The sequence below is a fragment of the Aspergillus niger genome (genome assembly GCF_000002855.4).
Source record: "Aspergillus niger supercontig An12".
NCBI classification, from domain to species: domain Eukaryota; kingdom Fungi; phylum Ascomycota; class Eurotiomycetes; order Eurotiales; family Aspergillaceae; genus Aspergillus; species Aspergillus niger.
Genome location: NT_166527.1, coordinates 2,490,680 through 2,514,090, shown reverse-complemented (window position 1 = coordinate 2,514,090; position 23,411 = coordinate 2,490,680). Strand labels below are relative to the sequence as shown.

The 23,411-nt window shown below is 49.0% G+C and overlaps 10 protein-coding genes across 10 annotated transcripts; 4 read left to right on the top strand and 6 right to left on the bottom strand.

Annotated features, from left to right (window-relative positions):
* Positions 1–516: 516 nt before the first annotated feature.
* On the bottom strand, positions 517–1,641 carry An12g10730 (uncharacterized protein; the record flags this gene model as incomplete). The annotated part of the gene is made up of 1 exon (XM_001396082.1): positions 517–1,641. The coding sequence occupies one exon, from the start codon at positions 1,639–1,641 to the stop codon at positions 517–519; it is 1,125 nt and encodes a 374-aa protein (XP_001396119.1).
* Positions 1,642–2,174: 533 nt separating this feature from the next.
* Positions 2,175–4,296, bottom strand: An12g10720 (uncharacterized protein; the record flags this gene model as incomplete). Its single annotated transcript, XM_001396081.1, has 7 exons — positions 2,175–2,906; positions 2,966–3,233; positions 3,283–3,372; positions 3,429–3,553; positions 3,620–3,781; positions 3,849–3,907; positions 3,978–4,296. 7 exons carry the CDS (start codon positions 4,294–4,296, stop codon positions 2,175–2,177), a joined length of 1,755 nt encoding a protein of 584 aa, XP_001396118.1.
* Positions 4,297–5,011: 715 nt separating this feature from the next.
* An12g10710 (uncharacterized protein) lies at positions 5,012–5,737 on the top strand (the record flags this gene model as incomplete). The annotated part of the gene is made up of 2 exons (XM_001396080.1): positions 5,012–5,350; positions 5,414–5,737. The coding sequence occupies 2 exons, from the start codon at positions 5,012–5,014 to the stop codon at positions 5,735–5,737; spliced, it is 663 nt and encodes a 220-aa protein (XP_001396117.1).
* A 1,130-nt stretch (positions 5,738–6,867) lies between these two features.
* On the top strand, positions 6,868–7,829 carry An12g10700 (uncharacterized protein; the record flags this gene model as incomplete). Its single annotated transcript, XM_059743735.1, has 3 exons — positions 6,868–6,993; positions 7,070–7,507; positions 7,665–7,829. 3 exons carry the CDS (start codon positions 6,868–6,870, stop codon positions 7,827–7,829), a joined length of 729 nt encoding a protein of 242 aa, XP_059601996.1.
* Positions 7,830–10,425: 2,596 nt separating this feature from the next.
* On the bottom strand, positions 10,426–11,106 carry An12g10690 (hypothetical protein; the record flags this gene model as incomplete). Its single annotated transcript, XM_059743734.1, has 1 exon — positions 10,426–11,106. The coding sequence occupies one exon, from the start codon at positions 11,104–11,106 to the stop codon at positions 10,426–10,428; it is 681 nt and encodes a 226-aa protein (XP_059601995.1).
* A 72-nt stretch (positions 11,107–11,178) lies between these two features.
* On the bottom strand, positions 11,179–12,993 carry An12g10680 (uncharacterized protein; the record flags this gene model as incomplete). Its single annotated transcript, XM_001396077.1, has 4 exons — positions 11,179–11,853; positions 11,903–12,273; positions 12,323–12,600; positions 12,698–12,993. The coding sequence occupies 4 exons, from the start codon at positions 12,991–12,993 to the stop codon at positions 11,179–11,181; spliced, it is 1,620 nt and encodes a 539-aa protein (XP_001396114.1).
* A 1,459-nt stretch (positions 12,994–14,452) lies between these two features.
* On the bottom strand, positions 14,453–15,852 carry An12g10670 (uncharacterized protein; the record flags this gene model as incomplete). Its single annotated transcript, XM_059743733.1, has 7 exons — positions 14,453–14,525; positions 14,578–14,789; positions 14,846–14,879; positions 14,931–15,020; positions 15,077–15,233; positions 15,292–15,653; positions 15,695–15,852. 7 exons carry the CDS (start codon positions 15,850–15,852, stop codon positions 14,453–14,455), a joined length of 1,086 nt encoding a protein of 361 aa, XP_059601994.1.
* Positions 15,853–16,838: 986 nt separating this feature from the next.
* On the bottom strand, positions 16,839–19,467 carry An12g10660 (uncharacterized protein; the record flags this gene model as incomplete). The annotated part of the gene is made up of 6 exons (XM_059743732.1): positions 16,839–17,514; positions 17,571–17,747; positions 17,783–17,992; positions 18,041–18,173; positions 18,227–19,248; positions 19,334–19,467. The coding sequence occupies 6 exons, from the start codon at positions 19,465–19,467 to the stop codon at positions 16,839–16,841; spliced, it is 2,352 nt and encodes a 783-aa protein (XP_059601993.1).
* A 616-nt stretch (positions 19,468–20,083) lies between these two features.
* Positions 20,084–20,633, top strand: An12g10650 (uncharacterized protein; the record flags this gene model as incomplete). Its single annotated transcript, XM_059743731.1, has 2 exons — positions 20,084–20,131; positions 20,205–20,633. The coding sequence occupies 2 exons, from the start codon at positions 20,084–20,086 to the stop codon at positions 20,631–20,633; spliced, it is 477 nt and encodes a 158-aa protein (XP_059601992.1).
* A 1,025-nt stretch (positions 20,634–21,658) lies between these two features.
* On the top strand, positions 21,659–22,737 carry An12g10640 (uncharacterized protein; the record flags this gene model as incomplete). Its single annotated transcript, XM_001396073.1, has 2 exons — positions 21,659–21,730; positions 21,790–22,737. 2 exons carry the CDS (start codon positions 21,659–21,661, stop codon positions 22,735–22,737), a joined length of 1,020 nt encoding a protein of 339 aa, XP_001396110.1.
* Between the last annotated feature and the right edge of the window lie 674 nt (positions 22,738–23,411).

Genomic DNA, 23,411 nt, shown 5'->3' with positions numbered 1-23,411 from the left:
ATTTGAAAGAGAAAATATCGATGAAATAATCGAGCCTGGGTGCATGTGCCGAGACCCTGAAGCCATATTACCAGAGCCTTATCATATTCCACTGGCTGATTTAGCTATTAAACCATTTATAAATTCTCTCCAGCAGTCAAATCCTTATGTAATTATTAATCTATTCTTTTAATATATTGAATATCGGCCCTGCTATTTTATCTTTTACTTCCCTTGAAGCTGCGACCGGCACAATTGAGGCCCTGCGAGGACGTTCTAGGGCATGTCCTTAGTGCCATCCGGATCCCAAGAGAATTCCTCCTTCACATTCGCATAGGCCTTGCCGTGCTTAGGCCATAGCGCAGGTGGAATTTCAAATCGTTGGCATCCACCTCGTGCTTATTGGGCCTGCAATCGACAATTTACGAAAGGGGGATGAATGAGAAGTTATGAAATGGGTATGGTATCCTCGAATGACCTATCATCCAAAGCTTTGATGTATACTAAGCAAATTACCAAGTCCACGCGGTGGTGGATTCATTCCGGGTTCTCTGCAGCAGCTTCCTTCTCATATATCCACCACCCCGAAGCCGGCTGGATCATGTCGTGCCGGGCATCTGTATCTCCAACAGCAGCCATCGTCTGTCTACCACAGCTTGCATGAATGCCTACTACTCCGGCGACTAGTTCCGTTTCATATTCCGTGCCATTGTCATTAACCTTCATAGGGACTGAGGCGAACGCGCCGGGGATGTCCGTGAAGTCGACACGATGAAATTGGACACCATCCAATTCACATCCCGGCGTTCCCTTGTCCATGGGCTGACCTTTTTCATTCCAGTAGCAGAACGCGGTAATCCATCCCGAGAGGTAGGAGGGGCCGCTTCCGCCAGAGATTCGATCTGCGCATAAGCCCCAGAATTCCCGAACCGAGTCTGAAGTGGGCTCGTCAAAGGAGATAATGAATCTGTGCAGGACAGGTCGGAGAAGGCGAGCAAATTGAGCGGGCTCCGCACCCAAGTCGGGGAGCTTGTCCAGTTTGCTTAGCAGCTGTACCCAGTCTTCCCGCTCTCCCAACAACGTCACACTGGGGATCCCACACATAAGATAGGCCGCATAGGAGAAGTATTGCTGCATGGCACCCATCATCAGGACAGCTGCTACAATCTGGTCACTGACGGTGGTGGTGCTGAATGCCGGCATGAGCCACGTCCGTAGTTCGGGATCCACGACCTTTTTTTGAATTTCCTCGGTCATTTGAACTGCCAATGCACCCAAGTCGACTGAATGAATTGTCCCCACTGCCCTGACAGAAAGTTCCTCCTTGCCTTCATGGGCCACGAAATGCGACCGCAAATCTTCGGCATGTTCGTTGATGTAGAAGCTCAGTTGGGAGAGGATGGCGAACCACACGTCCTCGGGTCGCAGGGTCAGATGGTGGTGGTGGCTATATGCCCGGTACACGGCATGGACAAGTCCATTTGAAGAGGAGCTGATGTGGTTTTCTGCGAGTTGTTGCGGGGTGAAAGAGCTCTGGAACAGCTGTTTGCAGCGACGGGCATTTTCTGGACAGGACTCCTCCAAGAGAGATTCCGCCGTGTCTGCCTTGGCTCCACCCCACGCCTCTGGTTTGGAGCTGGAAGTAGTCAAAGTAACCGGCATCTTGACTTGTGGTGAGTATTCTGCTTGCTAGTTGGAGGGGAATATGAACACACTGCAGAAGAAAAAGGGACGATGATTCGGACGATCTGAATCTGCCTGGATTAGTGGGGCAAGTCCATCACTCGGGCGTGTGTGTCTCACTATGCTATCCAAAGACAGTATCGATCGGCGTCATCATTCGCACTTTCTAGCGTTAGAGTAGACCATGCAGATGATTAACTACACCTTTACCAACGATATGGGGCTAGCGTCTGAAGAAACATTACTGCTAGTAATACTACTAAGCCCTTATTTGGCCCAACGATTCGGGATACTTCAACGGATGCCTCGAGGCTGGTAGGGACATGGTGTGGTTAGCACTGCTAGCATTAATATATATATCTTTTCGCAGTATCCACCCTGTGAAGGATGGCACAAGGAAGTCTGTAGTAGGTCATATTTGACAGTATAATCTGTCAATACAAAATTTCACTACAAAAGACACAAATCGGGCGAGAAGCTGGCTCCTGGAATCAACGTAGGCATGGAGTCTGCTAAACTCGCACATTGTAAACAGGCTTCATCGGACACGTTCCGACTAATTTATCGGTCGGGGCGCATGGACGGAACTTGGGCTCCTTCATGGCGGCCTCCGCACCCCCAGCGCGTTGCTCGACATCGCTAAAGGAAAAAGTCTTTTCTGGGAGCAGGTCATAGACGCCCTTGGCATACTCCGGTGCGACGCGGTACAATTGTGCCAGGTACTTGATCTGGATCAATGGATACTCTACGAGTCGTAGGAGCCGAGCAGTATTATCGTGCAGTTGCTTGCGAGCACGCTCATCCATCACTTGCTGATAAAGAGCCCGTGGCTGATCATATTCCGAAGCCTTCCCTTCGTGGTAGAAATGGGATTTGCGTCCGACATTGTTGTCCGCCAGCTGGTAAGGCGCCTCCGCAACGTCTGGTCGGAACTTGTTCACAAAGCTGTTTGGGACATACTGTGGGTTCATGCCGTGATTGGCGTCCACGCGCATTTGACCGTCGAAGTTAAGGGATGAATAGGATGAAGCCATAAAAGGGCAATTCACCGGGATCTGGTGGAGGTTGATGCCGATTCGGTGATATTGGGCATCGCGGTAGAAGAACATGCGGAATTGCAATAATGGGTCAGGGCTGTCTTCAATGCCAGGGACCATGCTGCCCGGGGAGAACGCCGCCTGTTCAACATCGCGGTGGAAATTCTCGGGGTTCTTGTTGAGGACGAGTTTACCGAATTCATGAAGCTAGTCGAATAGATGAGTAACCTGAAGAGTCCAGAGTAGACAAGGGATATTGGACTTACCGGGAACTGCTTCTTCGGCCACACCTTGGTCACATCAAACGGATCAAAGCCCAGCTTCACAGGGTCTGCATCTTCGGGCTGCATAATCTGCACGTGTGCCATGTAGGTAATCTCTTCCCCCTTCTCAATGGCCTGCCACAAATCGCGTTTGGACCAGTCGGGATCGGCCCCTCCGTGGTACTGAGCTTCATCGGCAGTGAATTGCCTCTGGCCATTGTCTGCCAAGAAATGATATTTGATATAGACGAATTTGCCCTCACCATTCACCCTATACGTGTTTAGTAGTGGTACGCCCAAATGCATGTCGGACCGCTTACCACTTGAATGTGTGACAGCCGTAGCCGTGGTTGTTTCTCCATCCTTTTGGTGTTCCATGGTTACTGAAAAACATCATGCCCGCATGATTTCTGTCTCTCGTCAGCCATATGGCACATAACCTTTCTCAGTGTGAGACCAGACATACCCCTCTGGTGTATTAGCCAACAGATCGAAGAGGGAGTTGTGGTCGAGGAGGAAGTTCTGGGGGTTGCGAGATTGCGACCGGATCACATCGGGGCCCTGAATAGGATCACGGCAGAAGAATACCGGCTGATCCGAAGGGGATTAGCGATGCGCCAGATGAACAGCGTGAACAGGAATGGCCAAATCACATACGAAATTCAGACCCACGATATCATAGTTTCCTTCTCCCGTGTAGAACTTGATGGCAAAGCCACGTGGGTTTCGGGCCAGATCGGGGAATTCCCGACCGAGAGTCACGGTAGAAAAGCGGACGAACACCGGAGTTTTAAGTCCGGATGACTTGAGAAAGTCGGCCTGTCCGGGTTAGCTTCATTCATTCTAGACAGTCATCTCATCAGAGGCCAGGGTAGACTAAATACACCTTTGTTAGGTTGGAGACATCTCTGGTAGTCTCAAAATATCCGAAAGCTCCACTACCACCTGTGTGTGCATGGTCAGTTACCCGATCGACTCGCAGAGGAACCCTCCGACAAGGCAGTACAGTACATACAGGGATGAACCATTCGTTCTAGATTCTTCGAGCGATTGAACTGCTGCTGTTTCTGCAGCAGAAAAGTGTCCGAGACCAAAGGCAGGCCACCCGCCGTCTTGCTGTGAGCGGGATCGGGGAAGGGGATGCCCTCATTGTTGGTGAAGTAAGGTCCATCATCCTTCCGCTTGCCGCCCTGCTGGACCCCCGTCAACTTGGCTGCTGTCCGGGCGGGCCCGTCGTTGGCCCCCTGGAACAGCGAATTCAATTGCTTGATGCGCGGATCGGCGCCCGCGGCACCCACCACTTCCCCCAACGCTTGTAAGGGATGCGCTGCCATTGTTGCTTGCGGTCTTGCCCAATCAATCAGTCTTAGTTGCTACTGTCGTCTGCTTACCTTGTCTTTGTGCTGGTATCAAGTTATCTTCTTATACTCCCTCCAGACCTTTGCTTCCGGGCGGTTCCGGCCTCAAGCCATGACGACCGACCATGGACAGTTACCTCACGCAAAATAGAGTTACGGTTCCCTGCACTTCCACCCCGATTAGACTCTGGGAAGGCTGTCGTCGTGATGAGCAAATCGACTGGGTGGCTGTGGCCAGGCTGCATGCGTCAACGGGGCCGTCAAGTATCTCCCAGGGAATCTAGCGGTTAACAAGCCTGTTATTCAGTGTTCTTTTCGCATGGGAATGATCCCTTGCGACTACCATTGGCGGAACAGGCAGAACCACGATCCGCTGCAACTGGGACGTCTGCACTATGTCATTGTTCTATCATGCCAGCCACTACCAGGCTCTCCTTTTGAGGCGCAAACAAACCATGATTAATTGCTGAACCATTGTTGGCTGGCTGCACTGTGGCCAGCGATCAATATTTGCTGTCCGCTTGTGTCATACTTTCGAGCTGGTCCAGAATGCGGAACTCAGGCATTATAAACCGGTTCTGCACTGTACCCCGCGAACTCAAGAACGATGTGACTGTGCACACACCGTAATGCTTCCCCGTTTGAGCTGATTCCTACAAGCCATCCTATGAGCCGATCAGACAGCGCGAGAATGTCGTTTGCATTGTGTGCGAGAAGATCATTTAGAGGACCAGAGGCCTCCCTCTTCTCCAAAGCAGTTCGGACACCGAAGCGTGATTTCCGGATCACTGCCCCAGCCGCGATTCGCGTGTCTGAACTCATCAAGAACGACCATCAGGAACTGAGGGGTGCTTATCATCAGATTTTAAGTGCTCAAACGAATGATGACAGGGTCAGATGGCAGAACCAATTCACCTGGGAGCTGGCTCGCCACTCCATCGGCGAGGAGCTGGTCGTGTATCCCGAAATGGAGCTAAAGCTGAACAACGGGAAGGCCATGGCGCAGCATGACAGGGAGGAACACCAAGTGGTATGCTGTCGTTCGCTTTGTTGCGTTGTTATTTGAAACAAACTGAACAATTTGGCACTGCAGATTAAGGAGCTTCTGTATACCTTCCAAGGCCTTCAGCCGGATGATACCGAGTTCATCCCCACCCTCAAAAGCCTGTGGGCCAATTTGGAGCAGCACATCAAAGAGGAAGAAAGCCAAGATCTACCGGCTCTTGAAAGCGCTCTCGGTGACTCCGCCTCCGAAAGCATGGCGCGTTCTTTCGGTCGCACCAAGAATTTTATCCCGACTCGGAGCCATCCAGCGGCCCCTGATCAGCCACCGTACGAAACTGTTGTCGGTCTCATGTCTGCGCCTATTGATCGATTGGGTGATATGCTGAGAAAATTCCCCGACCAGAAGGCATGACATAAACATTGGCTTTTCTCACCCGGTTGTCTTTGATGCCGATCTGAGCTATGGTCGCAGCCTAAACAGTTTCCCTTTAAATGTTAAGTCCCGTTCCTTGTGTCCATATAGTATTGCACAGTGTATCCAAACAAAATCATATCTTCACGTACGCCTGGAAGCGAATCGGGATAGATATCATTCAGCTCTCCAATGCTTGGGGTAGCAAGTTTTAAAGAGTGTCTGCCGCAAATATCATGCACCTGCATTTTCTGGATAATGACTCTCTGTTTAAAAATTTCTCACAGGGTCGAGAAAGAGTAACATAGTAATAACCATGTCTAAGCAATACCGTTCTGGTAGTTCAACAAATCTGTGGCCCACAATCGAATCTACTCTGTATACTGAATATGCCAAGTCTGAAGGGGGTGGAGTCCCCAATATGGAACCTTAATTGGCCTTCCTTACGATGTTCCTGGCCCCTTTGTTCATTAAGCCTTGAGAAGCGGACACAAAGAACACTGTTCGCATTTTTAAAACCGGTGGATGGGTTAGTAGAGGTGTAAGAAAGATGCATGAAGTCATCTGATGCTAAGCTACCTGGACAATTGAAAGTATACAGAACCCCGACAATAACCCTGTTTTTTTCTAGCTGTGGAAGTAGGAGAATCCGGTCGTGCAGCAAAGGCACTTGTGAAACCGAATTTGGCACGTAACAGATAAGGTAACGTTGCCGAAGACCAGGGACAAACTATTAGACTATTCCCCGTTGCGCAGCCGCTCTTTCCGGGGATGGGTGATCTATCTAGCGGTTAATAGCTGAAAATCACAGGTTCGATAGTTTCTGACTCCAACCATTAAAAAGATGGCCCAAGGTTCGGATCCCCTTTAGTGCCTTGGCAAGGTCTAACTACTTGTGTAAGCGTGCGCGGACATGTCTCACTATGAACCAATAGGCGATACTCAACCCATATCGGCCCCGTAACTGCTGCCTACGACCCAATCAAACGCATACAAACCTGGCCATCATCTGGAGAATTTTCAAGCCGCCTGTTGTGGCTTGCGCCCACCGTTATCACGTGGAAGCCGTGGAAGAAAAGGGAAAAAAAAGTAAAAAAAGGCGGCAAGATCTATCTATTGGCAGGAAATTAATGGAAACAGTCAACACAGCTCGCCCATCGTATTCATGCGGAAGCATGTATAGGCCAACGACCAAGTATGAATGGTGGCTATGCGGCGTGTTGCTGACACAGGCAGCTTTAACCATCATCTCCGAGGTGTACGCCCTTCCACTTCTGCAGATCCGAGCACACCTAACCAAGGAAAAACAGCTATATACTTATTGAATGGCAGCAATGGGTTACCCCAACAATCAATCAAGTGCCGGTGTCCTACTTGATACCGATTAACCTAGGCATTTTGATTTTCGCGTGCTTGTTCGAGTTCATTCTATCCTTGGATGCAATGCATCACAAGAATAACATTCTTCTGTTTGCAGTCTGCATCTGTAATGCGTGCAGTTTCGGCTATTCTGTGATGCAATTTATCGTGATGAGAGATACCACTGCGAGACTGTTCAAGACACGATTTGGGTATCCGACTTTGGTGGATACTACACGCAATGTCTGGCCTCGGGTTCAGCCAGCAGAGATCCTTGTATGTATCTTTACAGGGTTCTCCGCTCTGATTCTATGCCCAATTGCATATGTAATCCATAGGCATTATTCATGGGCCATCTACAAGTCTGTTCACGGCAGCTTGGATACTCGAATGCGTTACCTGGCTTATGAGGTAACATTGACCCTTTCGTGTTCCACTCCCCATAAAGTATCCTGGAGGTCCTGCTAACGATAGGTGAGCTCAGATTTTCCTCGTACTAATAAAGCTCGACTTCTATTTTCTGATTGGTTTCATCATACAATACGACTTGGTATATGTGCATTTTAAGGAACCAGAATATACTCTTACAATGGTTATCATTCCCGCTGCCATCATTGCGATATTCCTTGGTGTCTGGTTTGTCCAGCGCGAACGAACCATTGGTGCGGTTGCTATCATTGTGAGCTTCTCTGCCTCTAATATGGTCCCATCGAGTTACTCCATCGCCTTCTAATCACTATATGACAGATGTGCTACCTTGCCTTAATCGCGTATCTTATTAGCCGGATTGTCATTCTCTCTTCGGCAAACACAGCTGGGAAGAGTATGATGCTGTTCTTTGCATCTTTGACCTTGGTCCTGACTGCCGGAACGGTTCTTTGCACTGCAATTTGCATCAAAAACTTCAATCGGGGTTTGACGACCATTAACCAGTCGAAGAATGCCAATGCTCGGGAATCCTACCTCTTATATAATAGGAGCCCTTCCGCGGAGCTGTCTCCTGGTTTTCCGCGTTCTTCCTCGCGTCTCACACTTGATTAAAGCAGGCAACGAGACCGCAAATGTGACTATACACTAAAGCTTTTGTGTAATTTGACTATATACAGCCGTCTGGCGTGCAAGCAAGATAATATTGTGAGCACATTTATAAAAAATCCACCAAGTGTGTACTTAAAGTGCAGTAGAGCCGTTACCGCTGCCAGTGCGCGGGCAATATTAGCCCAAGTTGCACCTACTGTGCTGGCCGCTTAAGTGTTAATATGCAACACCGGTCTACGCTAGAGGTGCCAATGTTTACTACATACAGAACCACGCATTGGCCAGCATTCCAAACTAGCTTTACAGCAGACGGAATCATCATTAGTTAACAAACATCATGGCTTTTAGGCTGTGTCACACATTAACAGGGAAATACAAAAGGTCAGGCAAGCACATCTCATCTTATGATCGCACTTGCTTGTGGAAGCGGCACCGCATCAAAATTCGAAATCAAAAACAGACACATTAGTGATAATTCAAATTGTCCGCTCATTGAATTCCAGCCTTCGATGTTCGAGGACATTCCGACCGATGGTGATTAAATCCAGCTCGATCTGGGCGAAGAAGAGAACAAAGGCAAACCAAAAGCTTAGAGCGCCGTTCCATGCATACGGCCCACGATGATAGAGGTGGATGGCTGTAGCTGAGGACAATGCCAAAGGTGCAATAAAGTTGAGGATGGCCAAGGACCTTGGAAAGGCAGGGTTTGAACTTCTATCCGAGAGAATTGCCCACGTTATGGTCCAGCATTGTATCCAGAATGGCGGCCACTGCATGACGATGGTGAACCAAAAAAGGTCACTGAGAAGTAAAGTCAATTCTGGGCCGTAATCCCGAAATGTCGCCAGTCCAAGGAATGTCGACGACATCATGAAGGAGACACTCCCTACCCCACAAGCCACGAGAGACAAGTCACACAGAATTGGGTCTACATCTCGTATCATTCGAAGCTGCTTCGATATCACTGCCCCATAAGGGAGACATAACCCGGAGGAGATAAGTATCAATGCGGCTCCCGCCTGAATGCCCTTTCTGTGTCCGTGATAGTGACTGTATACCTTGTCGGCACCCCATGATGGGGGAAGAGGTGGTATGAAGCCGCATGCTATAAGTGCGAGAAAGAGGATTGTCACGAAAAGGAAACCGCTCGCAACAGATAACAATTGCCAGTTGGTTGGAGTAAAAAGTTGATACCTCTGGCATACTCTGTTTAGTGCTTTTTCACACTCAACAAGGGGACGACGCATAGCTGGAACAGAAAATGAACGGGACATGGTAGTTGTGAGGGACAAACAACCGCATCATGGGGTCCTATGTGAGACCTCGCATACTTAGAATACCTTTAATTATATATCTCGCAATTGGCAAGCCACTAACTCACAAGAGTACATATCGCAGTATTACACATCATGCAGCTCGTAGTAACGGGAAGGCTGTAGGCATAATCTAGCGTGAGACTAAAGGATGTAAGGAGACGGTCAGGTGAGTTGCAGACTTTTTCATGTTTTTGATCCATTTTAGAAATATTACGAAGTAGCGCATCTTACGAATCGAGTACATCAAATACAAGTAGACAATTCACAGAAAGATGTAGGCTTCTAAACTCAGCGCATAACTCAAGGCACCGAAAAGGGGTGTTACCAGCAAATCGAACCCTTGCTTTTGATATTCCATGAAAGGGGACATTCGGCACATCAGCACGCTGCATCGGCTCACGAAGCCCCTTCCTAAGAACCAACAAACGTGGGGCATCCCCTTTGTCTGCTTCTCTTTCTGCCTTTCAGTCCCGTCCTGGTCTACGTGCATATGATCCGTGATATTGTCATGTTACTGAAGTCGTGATCGAGAACCCCAGGTATCCGTTACTCTAACCTTCACTATTCAAGCCAATTTCGAGCCTCTCAAGCAAGTAGAGTGCGTTGGCGGCGAGTCCATAGTTCTACAGCGTTGGTCGACGCATCGGCGCTTCCCTGAACCAAAAAGCGTATCCATCTCAGGCAGTCTTTAAACGACCAACCCTCGTGATGTTACGCTTGGACAATCTACTCTAGATATTAAGTAGAAATAGAACCTCAGGTCTGACATCTAGGTAATATGTACTAAGCACACAAAGAGTGACTATTAGGAAGAAGGCATCATTTTATTCACTGTCTTGACCGCACATGAAGTTACGGGAACATCACTGGCCATCGCTATTACGTATTCAGCATATCTTGAGACTGAACAAATGTGGCAACCGAAGCATACCATTCCGGTTGTTCATTATGTTTGCAAAGACAGTTTTCTATCTTTTAGTGCTGAATGGCATACTTTGCTAGGTACTCTTCTCTCAGACCCCATCCTAGCATCAAAGCTGCTGCCAGCCCGAAAACCAGAGTTATGAGTGTGCCCAATAGAATGAGACATGACCAGGACAGATCAATGGCTTTCGCGAGTTTCATGTCCTTATACTCAAATAAAAGCCACGCGAGACCACACACACACCCCGTCATTCCATGATGGTCGATGTGTATGGGGGAAGTTGTTTGGTACAGGACCTGTGATATCGGGAGTGATCTCGCATAAAGCGACCGAGATGCTAGAGCCCTCCACATAATTGACATAGCCCCAGATAGTAAACCGCATGTGTAGTAAGCTATCCTCATGTAAGGCATGTCTGCATCTGGCGTTTCTATAAGCTCTCTCACTGTTGTTCTTCTCAGAAGGGAGGCTACCTGGACGTGGGACAATCGGAATAAAGTAGACAAAAGGACGAATTTCCATCCAAGGCGACTGTGCACCCCAGAGTCGTTATACACCATCCAAAATCCCGGAATGTAGTAGCATAATATGAGACACGGGATCAAGGATCTCGTGTAAGATCCTTGTGTGCTGCGACGATCTGGTGCAGTAAATTTTGCTGCCGGTGACTGTATGGCGTACAATAAAAAGTATAATGGAACTACAATATTAGTTCCTTCAAAAATACCCATTATCCAGGAGAAAGTTAATGGACTATGAAACAGTTAGAAAGCCCAGGAATTTACTGGGTATCTACAGGAAACTTACAACGACATTAAAGTGGCAACGTTTCCTGTTCTGCAGCTTTCCAAGGCCCAAATGCCTAGGATCGCCCCGAGATCTGCAATTCGAGACATTGCTGCTAGAGCCTGGATACTCTGATAATTGATATCGTAACCGAGAAAATCGAATGCTTCTGCCTCATGCTCGTATGAGATAGACACGGGCTTAAGGATACGACTGTTCATAAAACCCCGCACAGTGGGCTGGACGGCAAAGATCAGGATAAAGGGGAGTAGTGCACGCAGCATTAACGACCTTACTCTTGGTGCAGCATGGATACCTTTTTCTGGGTCAAAAGGCATTGTCACATGTGCCGATTTCTCGGGAAGTGGGAGAAATGATAACTTCTCTGCGCCCACAGTCGTATCGCACAGAATGTCAGCAATCGCGTCCACTTGGTATTTACCAAGGTAGAGACCCAAAGCCTTATCTTTAAGCGTATGAAATGCTTCGAGTCTCGTGAAACTGTTACCCAAATCGCAAATGAGCTTCATCCGCCGCTGTCTAGATCTGGCCCACTCATCCAAAGAGGCCGAAATCTCAGGTACTGACAGGCTTTCAAGTTTGACGCTGTGAGCAATGGAAACGATGGTATTTGCAAGAGAAGCCGCGCTCTCTATCGCCCCGTTTCCGCCTTGGCCCAAGTTCGGTGTAGTCTGTGTTTGGAGATTAGAGCGGAACGCAGTAGTAGAATCGTCATTGTACCTTGTGTACTGAATCCCCAATGCATGCATACCTTCCCCACGCCCACTGGGTTAAGAAACCCTCTTCAATAGGCACATGCGCACATTGGACTCTGTTTTTGAAGATATCCTGGAATCTCACCCCCTCTGCAACGTACTTGTTGAGGAAGGGAGCAATGTCTTCCTCGATTTTGTTCTGATCGAAGCGAGGTATATCCTTTTCAGAATATACCTTTCCCATATCACGATATAGGAACCAAAAGATCTGCCCTTTCCTGCCTACCGCATTGAAGAAAGAGAACCCATCGGCGAACGTTCTGTTGCAATGCCCGATCTTCATCCCAGGAGTTGGCCTAGAGAGGCCAAAGACGGCTGCATATTGAGCGGTGAACACTTTATTACTTATTAGCATTGGGCAATGTATAGGTGCCTGATGGAATACCTCGTCTTAGCTGCCCATGACTAATGTGCGATTGTGGGCAGTTGCTGATAATATCCCTTATCATCTTTCTGCGTGTAATGCTGTGTATTCCATCTGCTCCAACTATTATGTCCGCTTCGTAATTAGTGCCATCCAAGCATTTCACTATAGCTTGGTCGTCTGATGCAGTAATGTCTATGACTTTCTTTCCGAGAAGCACGCGTTTCGTGTCCGGCAGATGCTCAAAGAGAACTTGAAGAACTCGTTGTCTTTCAACGAAAATGACAGGATAGCCCTGTCTGACTTGGTCTTAGCGATGGTATTGTCGTAATTATCATAACAGCAAACAAATGAGGATCCCCACGTGTGAAGTAGGGGACTATGCTTTCGACGTACCGCACTGGTATTAAGGCCAAAGTTTCGGTGTGCCCCAGCAGCTGTCCATCATCTCGCCAGATGCGCTGAACAGAAATCGGTCCCCCATAAGCTTGGATATCCTCAAATATTCCCAACTGATCCAGAATACGTGCACCGCTGGATAGAATGCATAGCCCTGCACCATCGCATGGTGCAACTTCCGATCTACCTTCCAGGACAATGAAATCAATACCTTGTCGAGCAAGGGCATTAGCGAGAAGTAGACCCGCGATGGAACCTCCAACTATGACCACTTTCAAGTCCTTTGTAGGCATATTTGGACTATCGAGTCGTCTTTGACGAAGTAATAGTTACCTGTAGAGTTTCCTGGTGACTTCCACGAAAGTCTGTGTGCTTTCTAATCTCCTCTCATACAGTTCAGTTGAGGCAAGTGACTTGCACCGTAGTTAAATTACCTTGAACTGAATTGATATGAGAAAAAACGATTATATGGCCACTCCTCTTTCTTAAAGTGTGATTTGACCTCCACACAAGAGTGACAGCTCGCAAATGATGGACTCACATCGCCTTCCAGTTGAAGCAATGACGCCCTTTATTATGAGAGGTTTGTTGTTAGAACTGCGGAAGGCCAGTGGTGTGATGTCATTCATAATACCTCACGAGAATCCTTCCATGCCTGAAGCCCCTTGGAGTGTGTGATGCAATTGATCGGCTACATATTTTGAGTTCTAACCACATCGGATATCAGATGGATTATGCCATCTACGATGTTGACGAACTTTAACATACTCCTTCAACCAACTAACATGCTTTCGAGGCTTGAGCGGGTTCGTGGCTCTTGGAATACTAATAAGGATTGGCTCGGTCATAGGATGGGTCGGTTTACTATTATCGGCCTCTTACATGCGGCGAGGCAATATTGATGAAGGTGAGTGGTGCGGATGTATTAGCTGAAAGTCTGAATATGAATATCGAGCCTAATCTAGTCAATGTATACGTAACTTTGAATATCACCTCCGGTAAGGGCCTGACAAGCAGTCAATATTCACATCATTCATGGTAAGGTTCGACCTCTTGGCATTTTGACGATCTTTTCCAGGCAATTGTCATTTCAGGTAGTCCACCCGCAAGAGCGCGCTGCAAGTTACCTAGTGCGGGCCATTACTTTCTTGGGTTGAACGCCTTGCCGATCTGCAAGTCACTGGTTTTGGTAGGTCAGGGCTAATGCGCAAGGAACAACTTCTACTCCTATCACATCCAAAACCACTCACTACTGAAATCCTTGCTTGTTCTTTCGAATTGTGCGCTTGAAATTCCTGCTATATGTTCATCGCTTTCTTCGGTCAACCTTTACAAAGATGCATGTACTTCAAGTCTTTCTTATAAAAATTGCGACGTTGAATAGAGTTTAGAAAGCCAATGTCTCCAAGGCCTGAGGAAGCAGAAATTGCCATATTGAAAGTCACTGTAGACTGTCAATGTCCAAAATAAACTGCAGTAATCACAGTGGCCATCAGCTGAGAGAAGTATAAGCTCTACATCAAGCGAGTTGTTGTAATTCAATCGTGTGACGCCTAAATCTTGAAAGACCAAGGTGATATTAATGAAAAATACAGATTCTAGATGCCGAAGAAATTTAATTAACTACGATAGCTGGTGCTTATATGTGCCTTGCCTTCTACTGTCAGTTTCCCGTGTGTAGAAGGTATTCCTATATTTTCATGAAGTGCGTGGAACTTCTGCATTGTATAATTTTCCAACATATCAGTGGTCTCAAAACAATAATACCATGGCCCCTGTCTGATCTCTGGGCACGGTGGCAAGCTTGTATCTTGGGGTAATAAGGCTGTATCATATAGTTATATTTGGTTCGATTATCTGGGCAAGCTTTCACAAACCTCCATTCGAGAAATCCCGTGCAATACCGGCGGCAAGACTCGACCAAAAACTTTGAATGAGTTTGGTCACTACTTGCCACAATATCAGATTTGATGCGGTCCAAATCTGCAATGGAGTCCTGAAGTATCTGGATCGAAAGGTCGACTGCATTTTGCGGTGTTCTGTTTTGGTTGAGAAGAACAGGTATGAAGCTGTATACTTCTCCCTTATCCTAATAAAAGTCTAGGTCAGTCTATCTTTCTCTATACGAGTAAACTCAAGGCTGACAATTTCCTTCTTGAGCGACAAGATATCATTGGTACTATTGACTGATCAGCAGGAGGCATCAGAGCCGTATTGGGAGTGTACATACAGAGCGATTATGAGGTTCGTTTGGTGCCAAACGTCCTTCACCCATGGGCTACGCGTTATCGAACGGGGAATTCGCCAATCCATGGAGAGCCTTTCAGATTCATATATTAACTTCTCATTAGCCACATATCAGTAATAGTGGCTTACTCTGTTGCAGCGCAGATCACGCCCATCAGATTTGTTCCAAGCCGATATGCAAGATATTGATCGGTTGAAGGTATGTCCATCCCAAGGCGATTTTCCTGTTCCACCTTGGACATGTGGATAACGAAAATGATCTCTTCTGTCAGCGTAAGCCTATGTTCTATGCAGCGTTAGCATCCCCGTACGTATATCTTGTTTATCCAAATACGCTCACCTACCTTCATCATATTCCTCTCGAATAGAATCTGCTATCGGACTAAACCCTCGAATGATAGCATTTTTGGTAACGTTGTTGGGATCTTCTGACTCCAGTCCCAGACTAGCTTTGACAAAACGACGTGTTTCATCCCGAAATTGCTGACCCATATTCAGGTCGTACGCCGTAAACTGGGAGGCACCGTCCAGTTCATCGTCCCAGACAATCAACCATACAACTAGAAACGCCAACACACGCAGCTTTCTGAATGATGCATGGGGCCACCAAAGGCAGGCTAGTAGTGGGAAATCGGCACCTTTCACTTTTTGCGCCTTGGCTGGATCTTCTGGTAAGAGGCTGAGGGACTCACTGGCATCAGCTTGACTGGGGGGTCAGGTTATCTGTGGGGGACGCTAGACACATACCTATCTATATAGTCATAAACGCATAGCGGTAACAAGGTTCGGTGTTTATTTATGCCCCCCGATTCACTCTTCATAAACGACCGTAGATCAGGTATAACGCATGTATGACCATATAACTTCTGAAGAATGACATCCTGCGGTGAAAGTTTGTTTTCCATTTTCGCAGATGATAATATGTAGCGGTTGTTGATGAAGATACAGTAATGCCTGGGTTTTATCTCATGAAACCGTCGGATCAGCCGTGGATTTTCGTTCCATGTCTTGAACAGCTCAGCATTACTTATATTAAGATATATCAATCGGGAGTACAGGAATAGAAGTTAAAAATGTCATTGACCAATACGACATAGGTTGTGGGTTTTTGCGACCGGCCAAGCAGAAAAGACGCGGGAGAACCTGGGATGTGTGGGATGACAAGTGCCCGCGGGCTACCGCTGAGGGACAAAGCCACTGCAGTAATCCAAGAAAAATGCAAGTTTAACGTTTCTTTGCGTCATCTTGCTCGATCCTGGCACAACACCCCTTCTGATGTACTATCCAAATCCAGTCTTTTGCAGGGAGCGGGAGTCTGACCCTTTCGCCTCCTGCATGTGTTGATATGCATGTGCCTCGATATAGCAGCAGCGAGCGCATGCGCCAGGTCCCATTGAGTAGTCGAACTTTCTTCACAGTAAATGTGAGAAGTCAAATCTGGAAGAGCCGACCTGCTGTTGTCGTTTTGCCAGGGTTGAGAGTCCGAAAGTTTATCATCATCGAATACCTTGCACTAGTAGCATGCAGATCTACTTTCACTTGAAGGTGGCTCTTGTTACATGTTTTCTACCGCATTACAGAGGATCCTGAAATGAACAACATTGTAGCCTTTACCTTTACCCCTTTCTCCCGGCGTCAACAATCCGCCCCATCATTGGAAGGCAGGTAGTGTTTTTATCGGAAAAATTTACCGAGTGGGAAAGGCATTAGAAGCTATTTCGACGTACATTACGCTTGTCTGCATGCCTGACCCACTCGGCAAGGAGACTTGGAATTCGCAGTTGGATGTTGCTGGAAACCCTCATAGAGCATCCACCCATTAAGCTACACGATTAGATACATTGGCGGGCATATACCAAAAGAGGGCAAACGTCATCCAATATATCCCCACTTATACGAATGCGCGAGGGATCCCTTCACTGAGTAGGATGTTGCAGAGATTGGGTCCCATGAAATCAACTGTGGACGCGGGGGCGTCGGCAATGGCAGAGTAATATGGCACGAGATCACTAAGCTCAGTGTCCAGACCCGTGACGGAACTCTCTGTTACCGCAGGCTGACACTGCACACTTGAGTACGCTTCACTACCATCCCGGTTCCACCCCGCTGATTCCGAAAGGTCCAGCTTACGGCTATAAGCAAAGTTTACTCTGCCTGCGCGAGCTCGGCGTTTCTGTCGGCGCACTTGCCATTGTTGGCGCAAAGTGCCCAGGAAGACGCTGGTGCGTCGGGCATTCTCGAAGCAGCTGGCCATACGGTCAAGGGCCCTAAAGCAAGTACTGAGGTGGATCACCAGGTGTTGATCTTGAGATGTGGTCTTGGCGGGAATAGTGTTGAAAATCAATATTAGTGCGGCGGAGAATACGAACGAAACCATTTGTATACTTGACTTGTCAAATCCGTAGGATCTCTCATAGAGGTCCAGCAGTTGAACGATGGCCACTGCAGATTCGATGCACATTCTTCGAGCATGGCCTGAACCCGGGCCTTGAGGAGGCTGGGGCTGTATATGACGTCGGGAGATGTAGGGTTTATGGCAATGAATCATGAACTGGTAGTATTGCATACTTATGTTTGTTAGTCCTCACAAGGGAAGGGGGTGAATTATTCTAGAATGACTCACTGCAGGGTAAGAACATGGGGCAGCGGTGATCGGAAAGTAGTCCCTTCATCAGCCTTGAGCTCTACTGGGAGGTTAAGATGCCATTGTTGCAGCTTCTCAACTGTTACCGAAGCCAGCTCCTGCAGGGAGTGAGTAGAGATCTCTGAACAACCATATCTTGGCAAGTAACCATTAGCTCTAGGGAGATTTCTTAATCAGAAGCGGTATCTTACAAGACATCCGTAAGCGGGAGCATGATCTCGTAAAGGGAGACCCATTCCTGGCACAAAGGGTTGAAGGGGATTTGCGGGAAACTGGTCCCGAGCTGATCGGGATATGGCTTCCAGCTGGAGGTAGGAACCGGGCTCGGAGACATGGGCTTCCGCACGGTGACAGCATCCATCCGACATTGGGCGGAGCGGCCCAGATAGAATCCCCAGAACCTGCTTCGTAAGCAGGTCAACCCATGACAAGAGGCAAGATATACTTACTGTTCGTTGAGATAGACACCCCAGAAGACCATGCGGCGCACCTCGGCATCTTGATGAGGAATGATACCCTTTTCCACATACGGACCCATCTCGAGATGAAGCCCCAGGTCCAATGTGAGACGCATGGCCATTCCTTACTTATTTAGTCTCAATTCGTCCCCGTGTCGGGAAAGGGCTATAACCTACCACTGTAAAGCCATCCCCGGGTATCCCGAGTGCAGGATGCTTCATGATTGCTGAGAATCACAAGGGCCTGGATGGTTGCAATCGACGGGTTATCCAATTCGAGTTCCACCAAAAGCTTCGCCCGATCGCCAAAAAATTCGGCGAGTGATCGGGGAAAGGTGACAAAGTCGGGATGATATTTCGGTTCATAGGCGGCCCCCAGAGCGCACATGGCGTCCGACAAGGCTCGAGAATAGTACGGCGTGGCGAGGCCCTCCTCACGGCTCTGCGCACGAGACCGCCAGAAGCTCTCAGCATCAATAACATGCAGACTAGGATCCTGCCAGGCAAAGAAGAGATCAATTAGGTGCTTTTCGAATGCTTCGTCGACTTCTTGGTTGAGCTTTGCATTCTCCAGCAACTCGGGTGCATCTCGGGGAATGGCGACGGGTGGAGTGACATCCACCAGCGCATCCAGGAGCGTTAGATTGGAGGTGGAGCCAAAATATCGAAGTTGACCATCGTGAGTTACTTGCAATCGTCCCAGTCGACAGGAGAGCTGGTCGGTGACTTCGTCATCACTGTCTCCTACTTCTTCTTCTTCTTCCCTGGGCGCTTCCGAAATAGTGGAGTCTTTCCACGCCACCCGTTCTTTGTCAAACGAGAGGTCAAGAGGCTCCAGACAAACTGACGGCTGGTGAGACGGCCCTACGCTGTCAGTCTCATTCGGCTGGGTGGGAGGAGCGCTGCTGTTGACGGACACAGGCGTGGTGGGCAGGATATTAGCCAGCCCTGGTCGGCTGCTGGTGTCGTTGGGATCTGCAACCACGTCCTCGCATCGCAGCTCCAGGGCATCCAAAACATTCTTCAGGATGCGATGGTCCTCCTCATCGATGGGTGGAACTGGTAGGCCACACTCTCGGATATGGTGAACAAGGCTGTCCACCCGGCGTGCCAGCACGGCCACGGCCGGGCGCACGGGGACTTTCCGTTTGTCATCGCTTTGCCGGTAGCGACAGGTCTTGCCTCGAATGGCGCAGTTTCTACAAGTTGGGGTCCCCCCACCACACTGTTGCAGAGAATATCAGTCGCGCAGATAGTTAGATGAGGGGGTGGGGAGTTAGTTACCTTAACTTTCCCATCACGACAGGGGATGCAGGCCGTGGTAACATGCTTCCGAAGGGATCGTTGATTTCTGGATGTGGCGGGCATGGTCTGAACATGAGGTCCTCCGCTGTTCCCCTGATGGAGCCGAGAGACATTATAGATGAAGAACTCTTGAGTCAGGACGGCAAAGGGGAATGTCAATCCGAAATGAAAGAAAACTGCGCGAGTCTGGGATGGAGGATTGAGGGCACAAACCCCCTCTCCGCCCGGAAATCGTATCCCGAACGGACGGAGGGGGGAGGGTGGCCGCCGGTCGGAAATCCACCGTGTGCCCTGGAACATCGATTTCATTATGTACAAGCTGTCTGGATATATTGCAAAATACTTCGAATGCTTCGTCGTCGCCTCCCTGAAAACGGGGCAGGTGTTAGATGGACATGTCTTCACTCTGTCGATGAAGACTATATGCATGAATGGTGGCAGAAAGCATACCAATTTGGGTGCCACAGAATCTCAGATTCATACTGTCACATATGTTCTGGCTGTATCTGGCTGGGTATATTGTAAACCTCTGACGAACTGGGTCAATCTTTCTCGCAAGACTAACAATCGCATCCTAGCCACACATGGAGCTGCAACGATGAGGCTTTCGGACGCGGCATCCCGTACGCCCGCTCGAGTCGCCATATAAAGGCCATGCCGAATCCTGGATCACTGCTCGTCATCGCCAGTGACTCAACTATGTCAAGAATCCCTTGTGGCTAATATTCCATGTATACCATCACAACCAGCGTGGAGATCGCAGCCCCTCCCGGGGTGGTACGAGACAAGGTGCGGCCTATCCCGGCACCCCCAAATGTGCCCGAGCAAACTGACCTCGTCCTCGAAACAGTTCCTGGATTTCGCAGCTTTACCCACTTACTCTCCATCTGGCTTTATTCAACACATCTCTTCTGTCACTGACAAGCCCCCCACGCATCTCCAAGCCGGGGACCGATTGAACTGTACAGTCAACTACGGCAAGACGCATTTCACGCCCATTGTCAAAGCCAATACCCCGGCCCTCTTCAGCTGGGTGGGCTCAATTCCGGGAATTTTCACCGGCGAACACCGCTTCAGCTTTGAATCTATTGACGCAGATCAGCCTGGCAAACCGTACCGGACGCGCCTCGTCCACGAAGAGCGATTCACTGGACTGCTCAGTTTTCTCATGGGTCAAGGAATGCTAGCCAACGCAGCGGGGTGGAGAGAGAACACCCGCCAGGGGTTCGACACGTTCAACCGAGATTTCAAAGCTTGGGTGGAGGCCTCCTGGAGATGATTCATAGACACGATCTGTGGCCGAACAGGGGAGGAGCGTCATGTTGTGCCTTGTAGGGGCGACCAGAATCATGCCCTACTTAGTAATCTCCACAAGATTAACTAACTAAATTATCAACGTAATCCACGGTTGGGCGGCCCATCTCGTTATCCCATATAAAAGATGTCTTTTTGATTCCATTATATCTCGATTAATACTATATCTGATTAGTTCTAACCTCACATATAGGTTCTATACATGAAAATAAATGATATATATTATTTCCTGATTTTGAAAAATTTTTCTTGTATAAAATATATCAATATATCCCATATTACAGATGAAATATATATATCGTAATATGACGAGATACTATATACATTTACATAGATTTTTGGAAAGTTTGAAGTAGTTATTTATATTACTTATAATCAATTTATGCAATATTGAGTTGTCTAGACATACAATAGTTGAGATATCCAGAAAGAATCTTTGGTATAGTATTTCCAGATGGGCCGCCCAACAGTGTGGGCCGTCCAACCGTTGATTACGTTAGTACGACAATAGCAACCAGTAGATAATCCTTTGACGAACTGTTCTACTGATTAGAAACCTGAGGATGGATTTCACATCATCGCCAAGTAAACACAGCAAGCCTGCCGCCCATCGCACCTGGATGAGGTGAGATTCGCTTGACTTCAGGCGGATCGGAGAATCGGTCACCGTATCTCCCGGGGTCGCAGGATCGCAGGATCGCAGGCTGGTGTCCACTCATCCACGGCCTGCTTCTTCCTGGGGAACCTTCGCGTGACATATCTCCGGGGGATCGGAGAGAAGGTTAGTTGCTGATTCATCTAACTCCGGGCGACGTATTGACGCCGAGACAATGGCGGAGATAACGCCTCTAATCCCCGATCGCTCGTACGGCGAGGAATCCCTCAAAAGTATATATTCACCTACTACTTGGCTGCTACAACAGCATCAGATACGGAATCCATTCAATACTAGTATATCCAAACAACAGGAAATCATCTGTGTCTTTCGTCATGACTGGCGAATACGTCAAGGATCAACCCGCTGGGTTCAGCAACCGTATTCAGCGCATTGCCATCGTCGGGGTAAGCCCCCTGTGCCCGTCTGTGCCATCCACATCACTAACCACAAGTCTGATTGCCAGGCTGGGGGCACCGTCGGAAGGCCCATCACCGAGGAACTGCTGCGGACTGGACAGCATAGCGTGACAGCCCTGACCCGCATCGGCAGTACGAGCCAGGTGCCTTCCGGCGTCCAGTCCATTGCCGTGGACTACGATGACGAGGCCAGTCTAGTACGCGCTCTACAGGGCCACGACTGCCTGATCATCAGCCTGTCAGTGCAGACCCCTCGCGATACTCAGCCAAAGCTGCTGCAGGCTGCCTCTCAGGCTGGTATCCGGCATGTGATGCCAAATGTCTGGGGCTGTGATGTCATGCACCCGCCGTTAGCCGACAGTGGCCTGAACTGGGGAGGGTTCCGCGAACTCGTGGCCGGCATCGAGGCCAAGGGCATGGGGTGGACCGCGCTGATCTGTGGATTCTGGTATGAGCACAGCCTGGTACTGGGACCGAGTGCATTCGGCTTCGATCTTCCCGCCAAGAAGCTCATCCTGAACGACGACGGCAACACCAAGATCAATATCAGCACCCTAGCCCAGTGTGGCCGAGCCGTGTCCACCCTTCTGAGCCTTCCGGTGCTCCCGGAAGATGAACAAGATGACCAGCTGACCCTGAGTCGGTGGCGGAACAAGCCGGTGTATATTTCCAGTTTCCTGCTCAGTCAGCGAGACATGCTAGCAAGTTGGCTCCGAGTGACGGGCGAGACGGCGGACAGTTGGACGATTGAGCAGGAATCCTCTCAGGGTCGGTACGAGCGCGGATTGGAGTTGATGAAGAAGGGCGACCATGCGGGATTGCTGCTGGCCATGTACTCGCGGGTCCTTTTTCCCAACGGCGATGGCAACCACGAGCAGCGTCGGGGGCTAGACAATGACCTGCTGCGACTTCCCACGGAGGATTTGGATGAACACACGCGCCAGGCCAAGGCCATGTCTGACCGGGGATACAATTATATGACAAACCGCAATTGATTGGTGTGGATGGTCGGGGAGGTGCTGTTCCTGTGAGAACGTTTCTAGCGTGATGGGGTCCACTACTACTACCTCGCATGCAGCTTGTCAGTACCAGTAGATAGTTAACCAGAGAGGGAATGCAACCCACCATTACCACGATGGTCAATAACTCCCATTGGTAGCCGAAACCAACCAGTCCCAAACAGGAGTGTCAGTCCATCGCCGACGGACTCCCGACCGAGAGTGATCGACAGACGGGAATAGCCTCGGTTCGTCTCTCCCCGAATGGCCTCTCCTCCCGAGCAGTGACAGCCGCGGCCGATCCCACGTGCGGCACTAACCCCTTCATCCAAGCTTCTCACTCGTTCTCTCTCTCCGTCGCTCGTCAAGTTTGCAGAAATGAAATTAAATGAGGCGGAGATGAACAGCAGCCCCTCTCTTGCTGCTCGCGTTCCAAGCAGAAGTGCGGGCCGGCGCACGTTGCCTGCCAAATAACCCTATTCTGCAGCGTCCGCCGAGAAGCTCTCCTGACGCGATGCATTCCTTGCATTCACTGCTCCGCATCTATCTTATCCCCTCCCACGTGTTAGTCCTGAGACGCATTTTCTGGTCATGCGGCTGCCCACTGAAGTAGCATATATATACCCTTGCGACCGTCATCCTTGAAATGGCTTTTAAGGAATGTCTTCCAC